We start from the raw sequence: 15,407 nt of genomic DNA on the forward strand, positions 1-15,407 counted from the left end.
CACAACTTCTCAGGACATGGGCACAAGAGCAAGCTTCTCACACAAACTGCTATCCCAGTCCAGGCAAAGCTTTTTCTCATCCTCATAAGCCAAACCTCACAGTCCATAGTTCTTACTGCCTTCAGGTCTTTCAGCTCTGACCAGATTAGTCCATCAGGCTGTACTTACAGTACTGCAAGGCATCTCTTAGGCCAAGATTTCAACTCCTTCCACATTCCTCTTGAAAATCAGCTACAAAAGGCTGAAGCCACATAGTCAGGTGTCCAGCAGCAACCCCACTCCCGGTACCACTTTACTGTTGCAGTCCGGTTCACATTGCTGGTAGAAATCACCCAACCAAGAGCAGCTTCTGGGAAAAAGAGTTTTATTTTGGCTTACAGGCTCGAGGGGAAGCTCCACGATGGCAGGGGAAAATGATGGCATGAGCAGAGGGTGAACATCACCCCCTGGCCAACAGAAGATGGACCACAGCAACAGGAGTGTGTGCCAAACACTGGCATGGGGAAACTGGCTATAAAGCCCTTAAGCCCATCCCCAACAATACACTCCCTCCAGGAGGCATTAATTCCCAAATATCCATCAGCTGGGAACCTAGCATTCAGAACACCTAAGTTTATGGGGGACACCTGAATCAAACCACCACACTGCCCTATCCTATCAGAAATCCATGTCAGACATTTGTTCCTTCATCCATCCAAGCCACTTTCATATTGCAGGAATTTTCTCATGTGACTTGCTACTGCCAGGGTCACAGGTACCCCATTCATAGAAATACAAGCGTGTGTAGTGAGACAAGCCTCCTCTAGTTTGTTTGCTTTTTTTTTTGTTTTGTTTTTTTGTTTTTCAGGGTAGGGTCTCACTCTGGCTCAGGCTGACCTGGAATTCACTATGTAGTCTCAGGGTGGCCTTGAACTCACAGCGATCCTCCTACCTCTGCCTCCCGAGTGTTTGCTTTTTTAAGACAGGGTCTATCTGTTGCCGGCCAGGCTGGCTTAGAATGTGTATCTCCTGCCTTGCCCTCCCAGTGCACGAACAATAGGCGGAAGCTGCCACATCAACTAGCATCGCCAAGTTATGATGTCGCTCAAATGCATGTCCTTAGTCCTGTTTCTTGACTAAACCACTAGGACACACTAGGAAATGGAAGGACCCTAAAGACTACCAGAAAACTGTCAGAACTAATAAACACCTATAGCCATGTAGCAGGATACAAAATAAACACACAGAAATCAGTAGCCTTCCTATATGCTAACAACAAACACACAGAGGATCAAATCAGAGAATCACTCCCATTCACAATTACCTTAAAAAAAATAAATATAGTACCTTAGAATAAACCTAACCAAGGATGTGAAGGAACTCTACAATGAAAACTTTTTTTTTTATCTATCCAAGCCAGGTATGGTGGCACATGCCTTTATTATTATTTTTTGTTCATTTTTATTTATTTATTTGAGAGTGACCGAGAAAGAAAGAGGCAGAGAGGAAGAGGGAGAGAGAATGGGTGTGCCAGGGCCTGGAGGCCCTGCAAATGAACTCCAGACTGGTGCGACCCCTTGTGCATCTGGCTAATGTGGGTCCTAGGGAATCAAGCCTTGAACCAGGGTCCTTAGGATTCACAGGCAAGTGCTTAACCGCTAAGCCATCTCTCCAGCCCTACAATGAAAACTTTAAAACATTCAACAAAGAAATTGCAGAACACACTAGGAAATGGAAAGACACCCCTTGTTCTTGGATTGGAAAAATCAATATTGTGAAAATGGCAATCTTACCAAAAGCAATCTACACATTTAATGAAATTCCTATCATGGTGCCGGGTGTGGTGGCGCACACTTTTAATCCAGCACTTGGGAGGCAGAGGTAGGTGGATTACCGTGAGTTTGAGGCCACCCTGAGACTACATAGTGAGTTCCAGGTCAGCCTGAACTAGAGTGAGATCCTAATCTCAAAGAAAAAAAAATACAATGGCACTTTTTCACACAAATAGAAAATAAAATCCTAAAATCCATTTTCAAGCACAAAAAGTTAAATAGCCAAAACAATTTTGAGCAACAAAAATAAGGTTGGTGGTATCACCATACATGATTTTAAGCTATGTTACAGAGCCATAGTAACAAAACCAGCATGGTACTGGCACAAAAACAAACATGTAGATCAGTGGAACACAGTAGAGGATCCAGATGTAAGTCCAGGTAGTTATAGCCACCTGATCCTTTACAAAAATGCCATAAATACTCAGTGGAGAAAAGACAGCCTCTTCAGCAAATGGTGCTGGGAAAACTGGATAGGTATCTGTAGAAGGATGAAAACAAATCCTTATCTCTCTACAAGCACAAGAATCAAGTCCAAATGGATCCAAGACCTTAATATCAGACCTGAAATTCTGAACCTGCTAGAGGAAAAAGTAGGGGAAACCCTTCAATATACTGGTCTTGGCAGAGACTTTCTGAATATTACCCCAAATGCCCAGGAAATAAAACCAGAGAATGACAAAACTTTTGTACAGCAAAGGACACTGTGAATAGAGCAAAGAGGCAGCCTACAGAATGGGAGAAAATCTTTGCCAGCTATATATCTGACAGAGGACTAATATCCAAAATATATAAAGAACACAAAAAATTAAATAATAAGAGCCAGGCGTAGTGGTGTAAGCCTTTTAATCGCAGCACTCGGGAGGCAGAGGTAGCAGGATCACCGTGAGTTTGAGGCCACCCTGAGACTTCCTAGTGAATTCCAGGTCAGCCTGGACTAAAGTGAAACCTTACCTTAAAAAAAAACAAACTAAATAATAAGAAATCAAACAACACAATTAAAAATTAGCTACGAACCAACAGAAAGTTCTCAAAAGAAATACAGATGACATACGAACATCTAAAAATATTTTACATCCCTAAGCCATCAAGGAAATGCAGATAAAACTACGCTGAGATTTCATCTCACTCCTATCAGATTGGCTACCATCATGAAAACAAATGACCACAAATGCTGGTGAGGATGTGGAAAAAGAGGAATCCTTCTACACTGTTGGTGGGAATGAAATCTGGTCCAGCCATTGTGGAAATCGATATGGAGCTTCCTGAGAGAGCTAAAAATAGATCTACCATATGACCCAGCTATACCACTTCTAGGCATATATCCTAAGGACTCTTCTCACTACCTTAGAGATACTTGCTCAACCATGTTTATTACCACTCTATTCACAATAGCTTGGTAATGGAACCAGCCTAGATATCCCTCAACTGATGAGTGGATAATGAAGACGTGGCACATTTATACAATGGAGTTCTATTCAGCACTAAAGAAAAATGAAATTAAGGAATTTGCGGGAAAATGGATGGATCTGAAAAAGATGATACTTAGTGAGGTAACCTAGGCCTGGAAAGCCAAATGTCACATGTTCTCTTTCATATGTGGATCCTAGCTACAAATGACTGGACTTCTATGTGAGAAAACTCAGTAGCAAAGGCCGGTAGGCTAGAAAGGCAATATAAAGGAAATAGAAAGGGACGGAGGGGGGACTTAATAGGATGGTTTTACATGTATGTAAGTAGAAGAACAGATTAATGGGGGTGAAAAGGCCTAAGTGAGGTCAGGGGAAGAGACTGAATAAAGGAAAGGTGGAGGGAGGGCTATTCAAAATCTAAAAGGAGGGCCAGGTGTGGTGGTGCATGCCTTTAATCTCAGCACTGGGGAGGCAGAGGTAGGATTGCCATAAGTTAGAGGCCACCCTGAAACACAGTGAATTCCAGGTCAGCCTGAGCTAGATTGAAACTCTCCTGGGGGCAGGAGAAAATCTAAGAGGATTTAATTAAGTCATGTGGAAACCTACTCTTCTGGATAATGGAACACCCACAAGCCATAGATTATTACTAGAAAATTTTCAGTGCCAGGGATGTGATAGCTTCCAGTGAGTTGTTCACCAGAGAGGTCCCTGATGCCCCCAAAACATTCCAGGCCATTGACAAGGCCCTTGGTTTCCCACCAGGAATAGATGGTAAGACCCTACTGCTAAAAGACTCCACATACTTGGGCTGCAAGGCCACTGAGAAATCCTGCTGGAACTGAGCTGATAACCTCCTCCATGTAGACTAGCTGACAGAAAGCTGGAAAAATCTATGCTGCATGCAGTTCAGTGGGAGAAAGAGAAACCACCAGTGGAGATACCCAACAATGGATACTACAAACCTTAAACTGGCCAGCCAGGCCAAATGAGCCAACAGGAGCCATAGGGGCATGTCTGTTATGGGGCAAACCAACCACTCTCTAATTGGACTGGAGGCCCACTCCATGGGATAGAATACATCCCTGATACTGAAAACCGACAACAGGGGTAGTCATAAACCCTAGGGGTGTAAAGTCTGCTGGTGTCTGGCTAAATGTATACACTTTGTTCACCAAACTGCCTGGTAAACACTTCTCTTAATGTTCATACCCATATATTAATACTACTCTTACTTTTGGTTAGAGAAGCTTTTTTCAGATGGAAGTAACCTTGGGATGACTCAGAAGGCATCACGGTGCTGAGAAAAAGTGACAGAGGAGTGCTCAACACTGAAATATCTCTATCACACCTTCCAAGGCTCTAGGTCCATTGGAAAGAGGTGGTGGAAAGAATGTAAGAGCCAAAGGAAGGGTAGGACTCCTTACAATGTGCTCCTCCAGACAGACACAAAATGGCCTGAATATACATGACCTTGTAGTGCCTGACACAGACTACACAAGACCATCATAATATGAGGAAAAGATGATGACATCAAAATAAAAGAAAGACTGACTCAGAGGTGGGGGGAAGGGTATGATGGAGAGTTGAGTTTCAAAGGGGAAAGTGGGGGGTGGGAGGGAATTACCACTGGTTATTGTCTACAATTTGGGAAGTTGTCAATAAAAAAAATTAATTATATTAAAAAAAAAGTAAAACAGATCCAGGGGAAAAAAACAGATCTGGAACTGGAGAGATGGCTCAGCAGTTAAGGTGCCTATCTGCAAAGCCTAACAACTTGGATTTGATTCCCCAATACCCACATACAGCCAGATACACAATGTGGAGCATGCATCTGGACCTTGTTTCCAGCAGCTAGAGGCCCTGGTGCACCCATTCTGTCTGTCTGTCATCTCTCTCTGCTTGCAAATAAGTAAATAAATAAAATATCTTTTAAAAAAACATATCTGGGGCTAGAGAGATGGCTTAGCATTTAAGGCACTAAAGACCCAGGTTCAATTCTCCAGTACCCATGTAAAGCCAGATGCACAGGATGGCACATCTGTGTGTCTGGAGTTTGTTTGCAGTGGCAAGAGTCCCTGGCATGCCCATTTTTTTTTCTCTCTCTCATAAATAAAAGAAAAAATATTTAAGGGCTGGGGGGCTGGCTTAGCAGTTAAGGCATTTGCCTGCAGAACTGAAGGACCCAAGTTTGATTCCCCAGGACCCACACGTTAGCCAGATGCACAAGGGGCAAATACGTCTGGAGTTCATTTGCAGTGCCCTGGCATGCCCATTCTCTCTCTTTCTCTCTCCCTCTTTCTCTGTCAAATAAATAAACATAAACATTCTCTTTTAAAAAATTACAATATTTTTTAAAACCAGATGTGTATGCCATAAGCAGCACACAGAATGGAGGCCCATGAGGCCAGGAGTACTAAAGGTGGGTGGGATAACTGCAGTCCTGCAGGTACCGAGTGTGGTGCTTCATCTCAGTTGTCAACTTGACAGGATTTAGTGTCACCATGGAAACAAACCTCGGGGCATGTCCGAGAGGGATTTTCTACACTAGGATAATTGAGGTGGGAAAGGCCCACCTTAAATGTGGGTGGCACTAACTCGGTATCCTGGACTTTATAAAGAGGGAGCCAGCTGAAGACCAGCATTCACCCCGCTCTTTCCGACGGTGCATGCAGCGGGGCCAGCTGCTTCATGCTTATGCTGCCCTGCTGTACGTAATAAACCCTTTCTCCTTAAATTGCATCTGTCAGGCTTTTTTTTGTTTTGTTTTCCAAGGTAGGGTTTCACTCTAGCTCAGGCTGACCTGGAATTTACTATGTAGTCTCAGGGTGGCCTTGAACTCGTGGTGATCCTCCTACTTCTGCCTCCTGAGTGCTGGGATTAAAGACATGCGCCACCACACTCAGTTCTGTCAGGTATTATTATTATTATTATTATTATTATTATTATTATTATTCAAAGAAAGAGAGAGAATGGGCACACTAGGGCCTCTAGCCACTGCAAACAAACTCCAGATGCATGTGCCACTTTATATCTGGCTTTATGTGAGTCCTGGGGAATTAACTGAACCTGAGTCACTAGGCTTTGCAGGCAAGTGTGTTAACCACTTAGCCATCCCTCCAGTCTGAATTTTTTTGTTGTTGTTGTTTTGTTTTGTTTTTGAGGTAGGGTCTGCCTCGAGCCCAGGCTGACCTGGAATTCATTCAGAAGTCTCAAGAGTGGTCTTAACTCCTAACAATCCTCCTACCTCTGCCTCCTGAACACTGGGATTAAAGGCGTGTACCACCATGCCCAGCTTCTTAAGGAGCACAAACCTGTAAACTAGAGGCAAAACATCATTCTTCTACAATCACAAAAAGGAATTACTGAAGGTATTTGCTGAGGTGTGATGACCATGGATCTTCAGCTCTACAAGAATACTAAGTCACAGCAAATTCAAAAGAAGCTTTTTAAGTTAGGTATGGTGGCATACGCCTTTAATACAAGCACTCATGAGGCAGAGGTAGGAAGATCCCTATGAGTTCAAGGCCAGCCTGGGACAACAAAGTGAGTGCCAGGTCAACCTGGACTACAGTGAGGCCCTAAGGGCTGTAAAAATAGCCTGTAAAGCCTAGCAACCCAGGTTCAATTCCCCAGTACCCACGAAAAGCCAGATGCCAAAAGTGGCACATGCATCTGGAGTTGGGTTAAAGAAAGAAAGAACAAAAAAGAGGGAGGCCCAACTTTGAAAAGACCAAAAAAAAGGGGGGGGGGGCTTCTGTATAAAAGCCAAGTCATATTTTTTTTGTTTTATAACATGGTGGTCATGGATACCAACTCAGAGCTCTAGATGGAAATATTTAAGACATGAATGTGGCAGACATAACAGAATTAGAAGCCTTTTAAATGGGCATGGTGCACACCTTTAATCCCAGCACTTGGGAGGCAGAAGTAGGAGGGTCACTGTGAGTTCAATTCCCCAGGACCCACATATGCCAGATGCACAAGTTGGCACATGCTTCTGTAGTTCCTTTGCAGTGGCTGGAAGCCTGGCGCACAAACTCTCTCTGCCTCTATCTCTCCCTCAAAAAAATAAAAAAGTAAAATGCAAAATATATTTAATTTTCTTTTTTTAATTTACAGGTTTTTTTTAAATTATTTTTATTTATTTATTTATTTAAAAGTGACAGAGAAAGAGGCAGATAGAGACAGAGAGAGAATGGGCGTGCCAGGGCCTCCAGCCACTGCAAACAAACTCCAGACACGTGTGCCCCCTTGTGCATCTGGCTAACGTGGGTCCTGGAGAATCGAGCCCTGAACAGGGTCCTTAGGCTTCACAGGTAAGTGCTTAACCGCTAAGCCATCTCTCCAGCCCAATATATTTAATTTTCAAAGAAAAAAATAAGCTTACTTCTTTAGCTGTCTCAGGAGGCTCTTCAGGTAAATCAGGAACCTAAAGAAATGGAAGTATTGGTCAAAGGAATGCAAAAACATTTTCAAAGAGCAAAAATTACAGTAACAGGTCTATTTAATATATAGTTTGCATCATCTAAGCTTGAAGACATCTTTTCTTTCAATATACATGTATAAAATGTTTACAATGAAAATGAGAGCTCATGCTGGAGGGGGTTGTCAGTGGTAAAGTACTTGCCTAGCATGTGCAAGGAACTGTATTCAAAGCTCAGTAACACCTCTCCCCACAAAATGTTTTGACTTTTAAGATGTTATGTAAAGGCTGGGTGTGTTGACATCTTTAATCCCAGCACTTGGGACACAGAAGAATAAGGATTACTATGAGTTCAAGGCCAGACTGGGACTACAGAGTGAGTTCCAGGTCAGCCTAGGCTAGATTGAGACCCTGCCTCAAAAAAAAATAAAGTAAAAATGTGCCATATATAGAAATGGGAAAAGCTGTTCATTGTGTGTCTCAAGCACTCATGAGTTGAAGGCAGATGGATAAGGAGTTCAAGGCCAGCCTTGGCTATGTTAGAGTTAGAGGCCAATATGGTCTATATGAGACCATTTAAAAAAAAAAAAAATCACAAGGGCTGGAGGGATGGCTTAGCAGTTAAGGTGTTTGCCTGCAAAGCCAAAGGACCCAGGTTTGATTCCCCAGGGCCCACATTAGTCAGATGCACAAGGGGACACATGCAGCTGGAGTTCATCTGCAGAGGCTGGAGGGCCTGGTGCACCCATTCTCTCCCTTCTTTTCCTCTTTCTCTGTCAAATAAATAAATAAAAATAATTTTTTTTTAAATCACAAAATCATTAACTGTGGTCCTTTTGCTTTACAGGCAAGCACCTTAATCACTAAGCAATCCTTCCAGCCCTAGGACCACAGTTCAATTCCTCAGGGCCCACACAAGCCAGATGCACAAAGTGGCACATGTATCTGAAGTTCATTTGCAGCAGCTGGAGGCCCTAGTGTGTCCCTTCTCTCATTCTCTTTCTCTCTCTCTCTGTCTCTCTTTCTCAAATTAAAAAAAAAAAAAAAAATAGGGTTGGAGAGATCTTGGCTTAGTGGTTAAGGCACTTGCCTTCAAAGACAAAGGACCCAGGTTTAACTCCTCAGGACCCACATAAAGCCAGATGCACAAGGTGGTGCTTGTGTCCGGAGTTTTTTTTACAGTGGCTAGATGCCCTGGCATGCCCCTTCTCTTTCTCTCTATCTGCCTCTTCCTCTCTCTCTCTTTCAAATAAATAAATAATAAAAATATATTTTTTAATTTTTTTGGTTTATTTTTATTTATTTATTTAGAGTGACAGACAGAGAAAGAGGCAGAGAGAGAGAGAGAGCAAATGGGCGTGCCAGGGCTTCCAGCCACTGCAGACGAATTCCAGATGCATGTGCCCTCTTGTGCATCTGGCTAACGTGGGTCCTGGGGAATCAAGCCTTGAACCGGGGCCCGTAGGCTTCACAGGCAAGCGCTTAACCGCTAAGCCATCTCTCCAGCCCAATAAAAATATTTTTAAAAAGAACCCTAATATAGTATCTTAAGCTACCTAATAGGAATGTTTCCCTTGGTAAACTGTATTTTTCATTTCTACATAATCCAATTACTTCCTCAAAAGGAAATATTTTCTTTTTTTTTTTTTTTGCTTTTTCGAGGTAGGGTCTCACTCTGGTCCAGGCTGACCTGGAATTAACTCTGCAGTCTCAGGGTGGCCTTGAACTCACGGCAATCCTCCGACCTCTGCCTCCCAAGTGCTGGGATTAAAGGCGTGCGCCACCATGCCCGGCGGAAATATTTTCTTAACTTATCATGTATCTCATAGCTTTCCTCTAAAAATTTGGTTCAGAACCTTAATAGTGAATAGGGCAAGCAATTTGTAATGAAGCTGATTACTTTGTAAGATGGTAGGAAGATACTATCTGGGCTAAAAACCAGTACAGCTTTCAATGACAATCAGCCATGGAGATCTGTCCTGCAAAGGATGTAAGATCCCACTGACCTCTTTAGCACCCTCCCCCCACCTCCACGTCTTCTAATAAAATGATTGATCACAAAAGAAAAGACCACCTTGCCACGGTACATCGCCTCACCTCGCCCAGAGAACTACATTCCGGCTACCACAGACACAGGTGAGTAAGCCATGATAAGCAACAAACCTTCTTCTTTGCAGGCTGTGGAGCAGGTGGTGAAACTTTAGTCAAAAGCTTCAGCAAGTTCCGTCTTTCTGAAGCTTCTCGGTTTGATGTTTCAGAAGATGACTGACTCCCTTTTTCAAGCACCAAATCTTCATCGCCCTGGCCAAAAACAGGAGAACATTTCTAAAGACACATGTTCTACTGGCTTTATTCTATTCATAATGGTTACAAGTTTCACTCTGATGGCATTTCAGTAGAAAAATGTTAGGTCTTTATTAGACACAGAAAAATAAAGCAAGCGTGGTGCTGAATGTGTTACAGGAGCTACATGTACCTGGTGGGTCATTTTCCAGATCTGGGGTCTCAAAGGGAATGAAGGTTGATGGCATTTCTTTTCTTTCTATCTTTCTTTCTGTTTCTCTCTTGTGTGTTCTTTCTTTTGAGTCAGGGTTTTGCTATGTAGTCCTGGCAGCGTATGGAACTCACTGTGTAGCCCAGGCTAGCCCTAAACTTTCAGCAGTCTTCATGTTTCTGCCTCCTAAATATCTCATCTTTTAAAAAATATTTTATTTTTTAGAGGTTCAGAGAACACACCCACTAGTGGTACTACCTACCTAAGGCAACAAGGAAAAGACAATGCTTTTGGACTCGCCATCTGCCCATTCCTTATTAGGCATTTTCTCTTCCTTAATATGATATGTATTTTTGTTATTGTTCTATTTTGCCTTAATAAAGGGTCTCATTAGCCCAAAAAAATATATTTTATTTTTATTTATTTGTGAGACGAGGCAGAGAGAGAATGGGCACACCAGGGCCTCCAGCCACTGCAAACAAACTCCAAATGCATGCACTACCTTGTGCATCTGACTAACATACATACTTGGTAATTGAACTGGGTCCTTAGGCATCACAGGTGAATGCCCTAACCACTAAACCATCTCCCCAGCCCTGAATATATTATCTTTGATTAAACCCATTTCTCAGAAAAAAAAAAAAATCCTGAATGGCAGCCTTTTCTTCCTTCAGCAAAGGAAGCAAGACAATGCAAAGTGTATCTATGCCTTCAAAGAGTGTGGACATGTGCAGTGCAGCTATTTCCTCAAAAAGAAGCATTCCTTACTGAAGAGAGAAAGAAGGATTACTAATAAGAATCAGCCGGGGCTGGAGAGATGGCTTAGCAGTTAAGCGCTTGCCTGTGAAGCCTAAGGACCCCGGTTCGAGGCTCAGTTCCCCATGACCCACGTTAGCCAGATGCACAAGGGGGAGCACACGTCTGGAGTTTGTTTGCAGTGGTTGGAGACCCTGGCGCGCCTCTCTATCTATCTGCCTCTTTCTATCTCTGTCACTCTCAAATAAATAAATAAAAATACACAAAATATTAAAAAAAAAAAAATCAGCCGGACAGAAGGATGATCCCCGTGAGTTCGAGACCACACCCTGAGACTACATACTGACTTCCAGGTCAGCCTGGGCCAGAGTGAGATCAAAAAAAAAAAAAAAGATTCAGGAAAGTAGCCTTTACCCGCTCCTGCCTTCTCATGGGCAGGAGCTCTTTATATTCTCCCCTTTCCTTCTCTTAACCTAATAAAGTCTCTCTAAACTTAAAAGAAGGAGAAGGAAGAGAAGAAGAAAAGCTGGAAGAGCTGGGTATGGTGATGCACGCCTTTAATCCCAGCACTCAGGAGGCAGAGGCAGGAGGATGGCCATGAGTTCGAGGCCACCCTGAGACTACATAGTGAATTTCAGGTCCGCCTGGGCTAGAGTGAGACCCTACCTGGGGTAGGGGAGGGAGAAAAGGAAAATTCAAAGCTGGGGAAGAGGGTGCTCTCTGCTCTCCAACTGCAGCCTGCAAAATGTGCCTGGAGTTCCTGGGGTGCAGCTTCTGTGAGTTGTGAGTCATCACCCACGCTGCAGCAGGTTTCTCTGTAATGCAGCTGCCTCTGAGTCACTCATGGGTTCACTAAGGTAGGCTTGGATGGAATCATTTCTTATTTTGTTGTTGTTATTTTTTTGGTTTTTCGGGGTAGGCTCTCACTCTAGCCCAAGCGGACCTGGAATTCACTATGTAGTCTCAGGGTGGCCTCAAACTCACAGTGATACACCTACCTCTGCCTCCTGAGTGCTGGGATTAAAGGTGTGCACCACCACACCCGGCCCCAGTGAAATCATTTTTTGGTCTATTGTTAATGTCTATGATGGTTAATATTCATAGTCAGAATGACAGGACTTAGAAATCACCATGAAACATCTCCAGTATGTCTATAGGGTATTTCCAGAAAGGGTTAATTTAGGTGAGAAGACCCATCCTAAATGTGGGTGACACCATCCCAGGATCCAGAGCTGCATAAAATATAACCACTCAGGGTTTCAAACTCAGACTTTGACCTTCCATTTTCATTCATCACTTTGGAAGGCAATGTTTCCCAGAAGTTATAAAGATTACTCTTTATTACTATTTTCCACTCTGATAGCTAATCTTGTCAGCTTGGCTAGACTGAGAGCAATCTGAGACTATAAAAGTATACCTCTGGATGCGTGTGTGAGGGCATTTCCAGAAAGGATTAGGTCATGAGGGCTCTCACTTCATGAGTGGATTAATCCCTCCATGGACTCACAGATGGCATTACTGGGAAGTGGTCCAAAGTAGGAGGCAGAGCCTGGAGGAATGTTCTTAAGAGTTTTATCTTGGGCTGGAGCGACGGTTTAGCAGTTAAGGTGCTTGCCTGTGAAGGCTAAAATCCCAGGTTTGATTCCCCAGTACTCATGTAAGCTAGATGCACAAGGTGGTTCATGCATCTGGAGTTCGTCTGCAGTGACTAGAGGCCCTAATGTGTCTATTCTCTCTTTCCCTCTCTCTATCTGCCTCTTTCTCTCTCATAAATAAATAAATAAATAAAGCCGGTCATGGTGGCACAAGCCTTTGATCTCAGCACTTGGGAGGGAGAGGTAGGAGGATTACTGTGAGTTTGAGGCTACCCTGAGACTACATAGTGAATTTCAGGTCAGCCTGGACTAGAGTAAAACCCTACCTCAGGGGGGGAAAAAAAGGAAAGAAAAATAAATAAATAAAAATGCATAAGTTATTTTTTAAAATGTGTCTTAACCACTAAGTCATTTCTCCAGCCCTCACCCTTCTTTTATCCTAGGAAGAACATGAAAGTTGGGAATCAAGAGTTTTTAATGCCAAAACTAACTGGTCAGGCCCAGGAGGCCCTGGTGCAAACTACAGCACCAGCTGTCAGAAACACCTGATCGGCTCTGATGTTCTGACACTCAGGTTCTTTGATAGCGAGATGATACTCAGTTCATAGCCATACTGACAGTTGACCTTGCTTGTTTGTTTGTTTGTTTGTTTGTTTGTTTGTTTGTTTGTTTTGTGCGGGGCTCCTTCCCGCACAGGTAGTGCCGAGGGAAGGACCAGGCCTGCTGGTTCCTCCCTAGGGGTTGAGGGGATGATGAGCGTCGGACGACTCAGAACCTCTCCTGGCCACCGGAGAAAAACCACACTGAGTCGGGAGTCTTTGCAATGCAGGAACAACTCGCTTTATTACTCTGAGCAGTTGCCTATATCAGGTTGGGGACGAAGGCGGGGATTTTAGGGTGGGAGAAGAGGTAAGGGCCAATAGTAAACTTTAACTATTGAAATGGTAATTACAATTACCCGAGGAAGTAGCAGGCCAGAAGCCCTTAGGCATCCTGCTGAGTCATAGCTGGCCAGAGACAGGTCGCCAAACTTTAGCTAGGCTCAGGAAGTTCCACTAGGCCTCACGCCTAGGCCTTTTAGGGCCCAACAGTTTTGTTTTTTGTTTCTCAAGGTAGGGTTTCACTCTGTTCCAGGCTGACCTGGAATTAACTATGTAGTCTCAGGGTAGCCTCAAACTCACGGCAATCCTCCTCCCTCTGCCTCCCGAGTGCTGGGATTAAAAGCATGTGCCACCACACCCGGCTTGGACCTGGCTTTTTGATAAAATAATTTCAAAATATCAGTGTGGCTGGAGAGATGACTTAGCTGTTAAGGCACTTGCCTACAAAGCCTAAGGACACAGGTTCAATTATCCAGGTCCCATGTAAGCCAGATGCACATGGCAGCACATGCTTCTGGAGTTCGTTTGCAGTGGCTACAGGCCCTGACACACCCATTTTCTCTCTCTCTTTCTCTGTCCTTCTAATAAATACATAAAAATAATAATAATAAAGGCATGTATCACCACACCTAGAGAAAAAGAAAATTTAACAGTGTAAACTTGCATTATCAAATGAAAAAGATTGTCCTCAATACTAATTAACAGAGCCAGCATGATAGGTATAATGGGATTTCTATGCCTTGTATCTGGATGTCTTATTTCAGCAAAGACCAGAACAGTGATTTACTCATTTTCTCAAAGACAACATTGTGTCAGAGCTTTCCCAACATAGAAGCTCTTTAGTTATCAAAAATCTCTTACCTGAGCTGCGCATGGTGGCTCATGCCTTTAATCCCAGCACTTGGGAGGCAGAGGTATGAGAATCGCTGTGAGTTCGAGACCACCCTGAGACTACATAGTGAATTCCAGGTCAGCCTGGACTAGAAGGAGACCCTACTTCGAGAAACAAAACAAAACAAAACAAAATAATAATAATAATAGTAGTAAAAATCTCTTAGCCAGGCATGGTGACACACACCTTTAATACCAGCATTTGGGAGGCAGAGGTAGGAGGATCACTGTGAGTTAGAGACCACCCTGAGACCACATAGTGAATTCCAGGTCAGCCTCAGCTAGACTTGAGACCCTACCTCAAAACAATAACAAAAAAAAAAAGTCCCTTAAGATAACTCAGTGGGTAAAGTGCATGACTCACAAACAAGCATAAAGACCTGAATTCTATACCCAGGTAACAATGCTGGGGGTGGATGGCACATGCTTGGGACACCAGCACTGGGGAAGAGGTAGAGACATGAGGCTCCCTGGGATTCACTGGCCAGCCAATTTAGCCTAATTGGTGACTTCCATGCCAATGAGAGATCCTTTCTTAAAATACAAAAAGTGCACAATGTTTCTGAGGAATAACACCCCAAATTGTCCTCTGGCTTCCATACATATATATACGCATATGCATACACACACACAGGCATCAACAAAAGAGGAGGCTGGAGAGATGGCTAAAAATGGTTAAAGGCACTTGCTTAAAAGGCTGCAAATCTGAATTCCAATTCCCCAGCACCCTTCTATAATCCCAAGGCCCTAGGCAATGGGAGGAAGAGCCAAAACAATCCAGATGCTCTCAGATCCTAGATTGGATTATCCAGCAGCAGCAGCAGAAAAAAAAAAAAAGACTTCTGTCAAAAAGAAAATGAGAAAATAAGCTGGAGAGATGAGATGGCTTAGCTGTTAAGGTGTTTGCCTGTAGTGGCTGGAGGCCGTGGCATGCCCATTCTCTTTTTTTCTCTCTCTCTCACTTTCTCTGTCAAATAAATTAAAAAAAAAAAAAAATTTAAGGATGTGGAGGGGTGGCTTAGCAGTTAAGCACTTGCCTGTGAAGCCTAAGGACCCCACTTCAAGGCTCACTTCCCTGGACCCATGTAAACCAGATGCACAAGGCCATGCATGCATCTGGAGTTTGTTTGCAGTGGCTGGAGGC

At 43.4% G+C, this 15,407-nt stretch overlaps 1 protein-coding gene across 2 annotated transcripts in view; it reads right to left on the reverse strand.

The window, feature by feature from the left end:
- The window catches only part of Ubxn8 (UBX domain protein 8), a 60,717-nt gene that overhangs the window by 9,832 nt on the left and 35,478 nt on the right, over nt 1-15,407 (reverse strand). For both annotated transcript variants that reach the window (XM_045158788.1, XM_045158787.1), the window contains exons 5-6: nt 9,810-9,947; nt 7,611-7,652 (exon numbers count right to left, since the gene is read on the reverse strand). In XM_045158788.1, coding sequence (XP_045014723.1) covers nt 7,611-7,652; nt 9,810-9,947 — 180 coding nt within the window. The remainder of the gene's footprint in view (nt 1-7,610; nt 7,653-9,809; nt 9,948-15,407) is intronic.

This window comes from Jaculus jaculus, chromosome 9 (genome assembly GCF_020740685.1).
Source record: "Jaculus jaculus isolate mJacJac1 chromosome 9, mJacJac1.mat.Y.cur, whole genome shotgun sequence".
NCBI classification, from domain to species: domain Eukaryota; kingdom Metazoa; phylum Chordata; class Mammalia; order Rodentia; family Dipodidae; genus Jaculus; species Jaculus jaculus.